The sequence below is a fragment of the Emiliania huxleyi genome, assembly GCF_000372725.1.
Source record: "Emiliania huxleyi CCMP1516 unplaced genomic scaffold EMIHUscaffold_55, whole genome shotgun sequence".
In the NCBI taxonomy this organism is placed as follows: Eukaryota; Haptophyta; order Isochrysidales; family Noelaerhabdaceae; genus Emiliania; species Emiliania huxleyi.
The window spans coordinates 389,049-397,602 of record NW_005197877.1 but is presented as its reverse complement, the minus strand read 5'-3'; the positions used below and the strand labels follow the sequence as shown (position 1 = coordinate 397,602).

Genomic DNA, 8,554 nt, shown 5'->3' with positions numbered 1-8,554 from the left:
AGGGGAGGGTGAGGGGAGGGCGAGGGGAGGGCGAGGGGAGGGCGAGGGGAGGGTGGACTCTGCATGTGAGAATCTCAAGAAGGGGAGAGGGGGGGGGAGAGTTGAGGCCTCGTGGATCGTCGCCATCATCTCGTTGCGAGACTTGGCGGGAGTCGCCACAAGGGGCGAGGCCGGGGGCGGAGGGAGCGCGGGCGCAAGCATGTCCCTTAGCTCCCAGGCTGAGAACACGCCCTCCGCAGACTCCTCGGGCGCCTCCTCGGCCCGGCGCACCTCGTCCATCGCCGGCGTCGCGGCGACCGGCGGCAGGCCGTCGGGAATCAGGTCGTCGGGCGTCTCCTCGTCGAGTCGCAGCGAGGCGAACCTTGCAGGAGGGCGGTACCGTGAGAGGCAGCAGGAAGGGGGGGGAGGGGGGCGGGGGGTTGTGTAGATGAGGGAGGTCTTAGCAGGTCTAGAAGGGAGTCCGAGGGAGAGGGGGGGGAGGGGGGGGGGGGGTCAGGGGAGGGCGGGGCGTACGAGATGGAGCGCGTCTTCGAGAGGGGGCTCCCGTCGCCCGGCGCGGCCGGCGCGTGCGTGCTCGCCACGAGCGCACTCCTCGTGCCGAAGAGGACGAACACCACAGTCGCTCCGAGAGCGAGCACTGCAACCACCCGGAAGTGGCGCGGCGTCGCCCCCTCCGCGTCGTGGGGGAAGGGAGGGGGAGACGGCGGTGCGGCGTCGGCGGTGGGCCGGGCAGCAGCCAGCCAGATCGAGAACCAGTCTGTCGGCGGCGGCGATGGCGGCGGCGCTGGCCGCGGCGGCGGCGGCGATGGCGGCGGTGAGGGCGTCCGGCAGCAAAACGTGAAGCACGCCGAGCCGTCGTCGGTCGCGAAGCCGTCGGTGCCGGCGTGCGAGCGAGCGAGGATGGCCTCGTGCCTATTGGAGGATGCGGCGCTCGTTTAATAGCTTGGCGGCAAATCGGGGCGTGAGTCGTTTCCGACCGAGCACACTTGCTTGACTGTCCGTCGCCGTCCGTGTCGGCAGCAACGAGCTCAGTCGACGTCAGGAACCCGTCCTGTGGAGAGCGTCGGGGAGGTGTGGCGAATTTTGTCCGCCCGTCAACGACGGCGTGATGGTGGCGCCGCACCGCATTCAGATCGATTGCTTCGTGCCTGTCAATGTGGCCGTCACCGGACCGGTCAATCTTGGTGAGGAACAATTCGTCGAGCGGGCACGCGTATTTTGAGCGCCAAGAACAGTCGCACTCGAAGTGGTCCCACGAGTGGCCGGAGGTAAGGGCCGCGAGCGACGAGAGCATTTTTGAGAAGTGGAAGGCTGAAATTGCCTCTACGAAGAAAAGAATTTAGCCGCGCGAAAGAATATGCAACAAAACTTCCTCGCACAACACTGGGCACGGGACTGGCGCGCACTGGCACTAACACAAGGTACACCACGAGGGCAAAAAGAACAAAAAGATGAACTCTACGATAACGGACCCGCCGGCGAGCCCCGGAGGGCCGAGGCCGGAGGGCCCCGAGGGGGGCTTGGGGTCAGCTGTCGGAGGAGGCGAGAGACGAGCTGACGCGGCCTCTGCGAGTAGAGTCGGGGGACGAGCCGAGGACGATAGAGAGACCGCGGGGGCGGGTCCGTTATCGTAGAGTTCATCTTAGGGTACCCCTAGGCTTAAAAGGGTGGGCCCTGGGGTGCCTGCGGCTTAAACGGCTTAAAACCTGCCATGGCAGGTTTTAAGAGCTGCTGGGCCGCCGATTCCTTAAACGGTCTTAAACGCTTAAACGGTGCGGGAGAGCTCCCGAGGTCGATGCACGATGGTCCGGGAGGCTCCCCGGTAGACGCCGGAGGCCGGGAAGCTGGCTACAGTCAGCTGGCACGCGTCCCCTATCGTATGCGAGTATGGCTCCTGCCAGTGCACCAGACTTACAGATGTGTCTTCAGTGGCGGGTTTGTGCCTAATAACGGCAGTATTGGAGAAACCGGCGCGGAACCCAGCGACGCATGCCGGTGAGGCCGATTTTCTTAAACCATAATGATAATTTGAGCCCCCAAATCTCCTCATTTCTTAAAAGGTCTTAAAACAATCCGGCCCTCAGAACCCTAGGGGTACCCTAAGGTACACCACGAGGGCAAAAACAACAAAAAGATCAAGTGTACTTCAACCGCGCACCGAGAGAAAAGAAAGGAACCCGAATAGACGCGACCGCACAGGGGCAACGGCAAGACCCCCACCTGGGGGTTTGGCCCTCTCACTGAAAACCCCGTGCGGATTGAGTGAGTCATCGCACCACCACCCTTGGCAGCACAAAGCCGCGCCAGATGTCCGCCAGCTCTGGAGCCGCTCCCTCGCGGCTGTCGAAGCGCTCCTCGTCCCAGGCGATCAGGTAGCCCAGCCGCATCACCTCGACCGCCCGCTTGCGAGCCGCTGTCGGGAAGAGCTCGTGCGACTGCGGCGACCACTCCGCCGCCTTGAGGACCAGCCTGCCCACCTCCACCGCCTTGGCCGCTGGCTGCAGGTTGGCCGGCCTGAGGGAGGGCAGAGGTGTGTCAAAGAGAGGATCCGGCGAGTGGGGGAGAGGCCATAGCGCGCCTCAGTGCGAGTGCCTTGGCCTCGCCCGCCACGCGCACGCCGAAGCGGCCCGTCGAAGCGTTTGCGGAGACGACGACGCCGACCTTGCCGTTCATCGAGGGCCGCGAGACGAGAGAGCGGATCTCGACTGTGGAACCGACGGCCGCAGCGGTCGGATCCGACTCGCCCCACGAGCAGAGGACGCGCGCCCGCTCGAGGGAAGAAGGCGCGCCGGCGAGCGGGTCAGCGCCGCCGCGCAGCAGCGCCCGCGCCCGCTCGACGGTGAGCGCCTGCGGAAGAGGGGCAATGGGCGTGAGGACAACGCGCTCACGCCTTCGGCCGCTAGTCTCGGGCACGCCTCGAGATGCTGGAGCGGCGTCCAGCCGCGGCTGGCGACCAGCCAGGCGGCGAGGTCGGCGTGGCCTCCTTCGATTGCAACCTCCTCGGGCGTGCCGAAGGGCGTATCGTCGCGGGAGGCGCCGTAGGAGGAGAGGAGCTTGGCGACCTCGAGGTGGCCGTCCTCGCACGCCGCGAACAGCGGCGTGGCGCCTTGCTCATCGGCCTGGTCGATCGCCGCGCCATCCTCGAGGAGCAGCCGGACGCACTCGAGCTGGCCCTCCTGGCTCGCCATGAGCAGCGGCGTGAAGCCATCCTGCGTGGCTTGGTCGATGTCAGCGCCAGCGCCGCGCAGCAGCTGCACGCACTCGACGTGGCCCTGCTGGCACGCGATGAGCAGCGGCGTGGCGCCGTTCTGCGTGGCTTGGTTGACCGCTGCGCTGGCCTCGAGGAGCAGCCGGACGATCTCGAGGTGGCCGTCCTGGCACGCGACGGCCAGCGGCGTGGCGCCGTTCTGCGGGGCTTGGTTGACCGCCGCGCCAACGTCGACGAGCAGCCGGGCGACCTCGGGATGGTTGTTCTGGCACGCGACGTACAGCGGCGTGGCGCCGCTCTGCGGGGCTTGGTTGACCGCCGCGCCAGCGTCGAGGAGCAGGCGGGCGCATTCGAGGTGGCCCTCCCGGCAGGTGACAAACAGCGGCGTGCGGCCTTCAGCGTCTGCATGAGCCACCGCCGCGCCAGCCTCGAGGAGCAGCCGGACGCAGTCGAGGTGGCCCTCCTGGCTCGCGATGTACAGCGCGGAAGCGCCGTCAACAGTCGTCGCCCCGATGCTCGCGCCGCCCTCGAGCAGCAGCCGCACCGCCTCGGCCTGCCCGTGACGAGCGGCCCAGGTGAGCAGCGTGTCCTGCCTCTCGGTGTCGTGCCGCGCGTCGAGCTGGGCCGCGAGCGACGTGCCGCGCGTCCGCCGCCCGGAGAGGAAGGCGCGCAGCGAGGCCAGGTCGCCCCGAGCCAGGTCGGCGAGCATGGGGCGCTCATTCTCACAAAAACCCCGCGCATGGCGCGCGCGCGAGACACACAAAAACACGTATTGGGATGTCCGTTGTATTTATTTATTTATAAAAACACAAGGACTAAAGCCGCACAAGCTCAGACAGTCGAGAAAGGGATAGACGGCAACGACAGTCAGCCGCCGATACGAAGAAGAAGCCGAGCTCTTCGTACAGCTTCACAAAGCCGTCGCCGGCTTGGATCTTTGTGAAGACCCCTTCCAGATTACTCGAGGACGCGGCCTGTGGCCATCCCACGTACCACACCTTCACGGGCCTGGCCAAGGGCGCAGAGAGGTAGTACCAGCCGAGCGAGGGAGGGTCTGCCGCAAGCACCTTGGCGTGCTGTTGGCCGTAGACGTCCGCAAAGTAATGCTCCCAGGGGTCCGGCATGGTCAGCAGTGGTCTGTAGAAGCGGACGCACGCGGCAAGTTTTCCCGCTCTCAGAGTTTTGGGCAGTGACTGCCAGGCCAGTGTAGACGCGTCCGAAACCCGAAACTCCAGCCCACTCCGACAGGGCTAGGGATCTCTTGCCCGCAACCCGATGCCAATCATCCGGCCCGCTGGGACGCTGGGTGCGCGTGCTTACATTCTTGCCAGCTGAGTGAGTGTGTGTGTGTGTGTGTGAAAGCGCCGTCGCAACTGCCATGTCGGCAGGTTGTAGGCTGGTGCTCTCGCCCTGCTGGCGGCGCGGACCGGTGCCGCGGCTCCGAGCCCTCCTGTGGGCCCGCGGCGGCTCGCCGTCGCGGTGCCGAACAATGTGAACAGTCCGGATTCATCCCGGCGTGCCGCCGGTGACGCTTCTTCGGCGAAATTTTGATCGACCTCTTTGTCGACAAAGCGGTTCCCGAGATCCTGCTGCTGGACTGCGCGGCGGAACGGGCCCCGGAATGCTGAGATGTGAGGCGCCGGCACCGGGGCTACAACGCGGGGCCATCTCCAGGCTGTCTCGGGCAACTTCAAAATTGGCGCCTCTCTCTGCTGCTGCTGCTGCTGCTGGTGCTGCTGCTGGTGAAGATGCTGCTGCTGGTGCGGCTCGGCTCTCCGACTCGACTCGCCGCGGGCGTCGCGGGCTTCTGACGCGGCGGGCGGCGTCGCGGGCGGCAGCGATCGCGGCTCGACGGTGGAGGTGGAGGCTGGCGGCTGGAGGCTGTGTGGTGGACCTTTGACTGACTCTCACCCGCCGCCGCTCCGACGGTGAAGCGGCGGGGATCGTCAGCGGATCGACGACTAGTTCGTGCTCGGACTGCCTCGCAGTCACCCCGTCGTTGAGGCTGGCCATCGCCTGCCTCCGACCCCGGTGTCTTGACACCCAACTACTCTACCTTAAGCTCCTGAGGGGCGGGTGGTTGTAACCACGTAGTATGACTACAGCCCACCACAGACACCCTCCCCGCTCCTCACGTGTGCACACTCCCTCACCCTCTCCTCTCTCCTCTCTCTCTCTCTCTCTCCTCTCTCTGGGCGCATCCCTCATCCAACGAGTCACCCACACATCCTCAGGCAGGGCCTCAACCGTGCCAATCCTGGGATCCAGCAAAGCACCCCCCCTACCCAGCAATGACGCAGCTTTTTCGATTATGACGGGGATTCGAAAAAGCTCGTCAAAAAAATTGGGGACCTCGCAAATATCATCATCCATGGGGCAAGTAAGAAAATTACGACATCAAAGTGCGTGGAGCCCCCTAAACGGTGGTTGAACCGGGGGAATAAGGGCTTTCTGGCATTGTGACCATAGGTCGAAATATTTCAAAAAAGTCCTCTAAATCGCGATTTTTTTCGAGGTCATACCCATTCATGCCTGCACCCTGGTACCACTGTGGCACGTCCGACGTCGGGTAACCGTCGCGGCATCGCCCTCGCGACTCAAGGTGCGCACAGCGTGACCGCCGTGAGCTGCCCTCCCGACCCATGTAAAACAATCCGGCGTTTCCCCTCCCGGTGAGCCGGGAGAGCGCTCCCCGCACCTCCCCGCACCCGTTTCCCCACCACGAAAGCTCTGCCGAGAGCGCCGTTCCCATGGGAGCCCGCCCGTGAAGCCGCCCTGCGTGTCGCTGATCTTCGTGTGCGACTTGACGGTGCCGTCGGTGTTCAGGAAGAGGATGTACACCGCGCCGCGGTCTGGGCCGCCATCGTCATCGAAGATCGCCCCCACCGCGAGGTCGGACACTCCGTCTCCATCAAGATCGCTGATGAAGGCGACGGAGTGTCCAAACCAGTCACCGTCGTCGAGCACGCCTGCGAACCCGCCCTGCGTGCTGCTGATCTTCTGGTGCGTTATCGCTATGTCCAGGCCGACGGCGCTGGGCAGCATAACGGCCCGCAACGTGAGTACTCCCACGATCGTCTCTCCTGCGGGCGCGGGGGAAAGAGAGGTGTGAGCGCCACAGCAGTTGGCAGCGCCACCGCCGCCGCAAAACATAGAGGGGCATCATGCGCCAAAGCAAGGTATGCGGGCCGAGGAGAGTGTACGCGCGGGCCGTGTCCACCCTCTCCCACGAAATGGTGTGCGTGAAGGGTGTGTATGAGGAGCGGGTGTGCTGCCGCCGACGCCGCAGGCGCCACAGGCGTCGGCGCCGCAGACGCACAGGGAGGCGGCGCGGACGCGAGATGGGGAGGCCCGCCCGGGACGCGGGGGGGGCGGCTGCGGTCGCCGGGCGTCTGGACCACGCGTGCAGTTCAGGCGGGCAGGCGGGCGCACTTGTAGGCGGAAGACTCGAGCAGAGGGTTGGTCCATTGGTGGGCTGCGACAAGCGTGCTCGACCGGAGAACGAACGATGCCGCCGGGTTTTATTATATTACCCAAAAGCTAGGCTACACAACGCCCTCTATGCCGCCGGGTTTTCAGCTCCTCGTCTTCGCCCACGCAGCGCCTCGGGGCTGCCCGACCTCGCGAGCACACCGCTCCACAATGTTCAAGTCGCCGACCCGACCGGCATGCTCCTGTCGCACGCTCAGGGACTCCGACCGCACCACTCGTTGGGCGTGGCGTCCGACGACCCTCTGCTCTTTCGCCATCGGTTCCAGCACCACGACGCCGCGACCGGAAGTCAGCGCTGGGCCAGGGCGAATGCGATGACGGCCTCTAGTGTGAGCTCTAGCTAGTGAGCTCATTGCTACTATATGTGTCGTTCACACAGGCGTCGAAAGGAGAAAAAACTGCTAAAAGAGTTTTGCCCCCCTGCGCGACTCGAGTTTCTTCCGGCAAAACAGGCCTTTTGCACACCTGCCTTTTGCAGCTCCGAACCGCGCTGTTTGGCGGCTAGGTCTCGCCGCCATACTCCTGCACGCACACCCCACACGCACATATGAGCTAGCCTTCGTGTGTCCAGCAAAATGGGATCGACGGGCGCCGTAGACTACGAGACGGTCTTTGACTGGCGCAACATGCACTGGCGCCCGCCACCGCCGCCTGCCGAGTGGCGCTCTCGTTCCCTCAACATCTGGCGCGGCCGAGACTGGTCTGCCTCCTGGCGAGACGCAAAGAGCGAGACCGCCCTCGAGAAACGACTGTATCAGGCGATACCGCACTGGACTGACGTCATCAATGGCGACTCACCTCACGCACGGCGCTATTGGGCCAACGGCACACTGCCCACGCGAGTGGCAGCTCCCGGTGGCGCTGGCCGCTCCGAGAGGCTCGCTTGCCCGAGCAACCCCGGGGCGCGAACGCCCTTGCATGCGTCGCAGCCCGAGTGCGAGGCTTGGTGGCCCGTCGATACACGCTGCGTGGCGTATGTCATCGGGGTTGGCGATCTCCCAAAAGGTCGGCAGGACGCCTGGGGCTTTCCGATACATGCTGCCAAGCGGGGCTGCATCGTACACGCTTACGACCCAACGATTGCCCTTCGTCAGCGGCAACAGGCGGCGGCACAGCAGATCGCTTTGAAGCTCAGAAAGGGCCGGCAGCACGGCAACCTCACGTTCCACTTTGCGGGCCTCGGCGCGGGCCGCTCGCGCAACACCATCAACTCGTTCGGAGCCATAGACGGCACCGTGCTGTACACAATGGCCGAGCTGGTGGCGGCGAACAAAGCCGACGGGGGCTGGCCAACCATCCTCTCCATCGATTGTGAGGGGTGCGAGTGGGCGGCGCTCGAGCAAATGGCGGCGGATCCGCGCGCGCTGAAGATCCTAGGCGGCGTGAAGCTGCTGTTCCTCGACGCGCACCTCTCACCGACGATGCTTCCGCCGACACCGCGCCAGTTTGTCGTGGCCTTGGAGCTGCTCTTCCACCGGCTGGGGTTCAGACTGCGCTGGCTGCGCAGCGTCGACGGATTTCCGGCCGATCAGAAAGTCGCTGACTTTCTCGGGGTCGCTGGGCTGCCGGCCGGCTTCTGTTGCTACGAGATGGTGCTGGTGAGATAAGGACATACACGCGCGGAGGGAGGGGTTATCAGCTTATCACAGGAGATGTGACCCACTTCCTAACCGTAAATCATCGGTGTATCCGCTGTAACGGCTAACGCCAGAGTTTTCCCCCTCCACTTCGCACTCGCATCGCACACACGCACACAGGCTAGTTCCATTTCACTGTGGCACAGCTCGCGTTACAAAACCTTGATTTTGACCATTGCGCGAAAAATGTACCTCTCGGTGCCTTCCGCAGAGGCAG

General features: G+C 64.8%; 4 protein-coding genes across 4 annotated transcripts in view; 1 reads left to right on the top strand and 3 right to left on the bottom strand.

The window, feature by feature from the left end:
* The window catches only part of EMIHUDRAFT_212900 (hypothetical protein), a gene marked incomplete at both ends in the record, with an annotated part of 1,855 nt that extends 561 nt beyond the window's left edge, over positions 1–1,294 (bottom strand). Inside the window, 4 exons of the mRNA XM_005765528.1 lie at positions 271–361; positions 838–912; positions 987–1,051; positions 1,124–1,294. Of these exons, the coding sequence (XP_005765585.1) occupies positions 271–361; positions 838–912; positions 987–1,051; positions 1,124–1,294 (402 nt within the window). The remainder of the gene's footprint in view (positions 1–270; positions 362–837; positions 913–986; positions 1,052–1,123) is intronic.
* A 973-nt stretch (positions 1,295–2,267) lies between these two features.
* On the bottom strand, positions 2,268–2,576 carry EMIHUDRAFT_357088 (hypothetical protein; the record flags this gene model as incomplete). The annotated part of the gene is made up of 1 exon (XM_005765527.1): positions 2,268–2,576. A coding segment is annotated over one exon (309 nt), but the record flags the coding sequence as incomplete, so codon positions are not given.
* A 3,229-nt stretch (positions 2,577–5,805) lies between these two features.
* Positions 5,806–6,253, bottom strand: EMIHUDRAFT_212898 (hypothetical protein; the record flags this gene model as incomplete). The annotated part of the gene is made up of 2 exons (XM_005765526.1): positions 5,806–5,840; positions 5,917–6,253. The coding sequence occupies 2 exons, from the start codon at positions 6,251–6,253 to the stop codon at positions 5,806–5,808; spliced, it is 372 nt and encodes a 123-aa protein (XP_005765583.1).
* Positions 6,254–7,275: 1,022 nt separating this feature from the next.
* On the top strand, positions 7,276–8,307 carry EMIHUDRAFT_212897 (hypothetical protein; the record flags this gene model as incomplete). Its single annotated transcript, XM_005765525.1, has 1 exon — positions 7,276–8,307. The coding sequence occupies one exon, from the start codon at positions 7,276–7,278 to the stop codon at positions 8,305–8,307; it is 1,032 nt and encodes a 343-aa protein (XP_005765582.1).
* Positions 8,308–8,554: the final 247 nt, after the last annotated feature.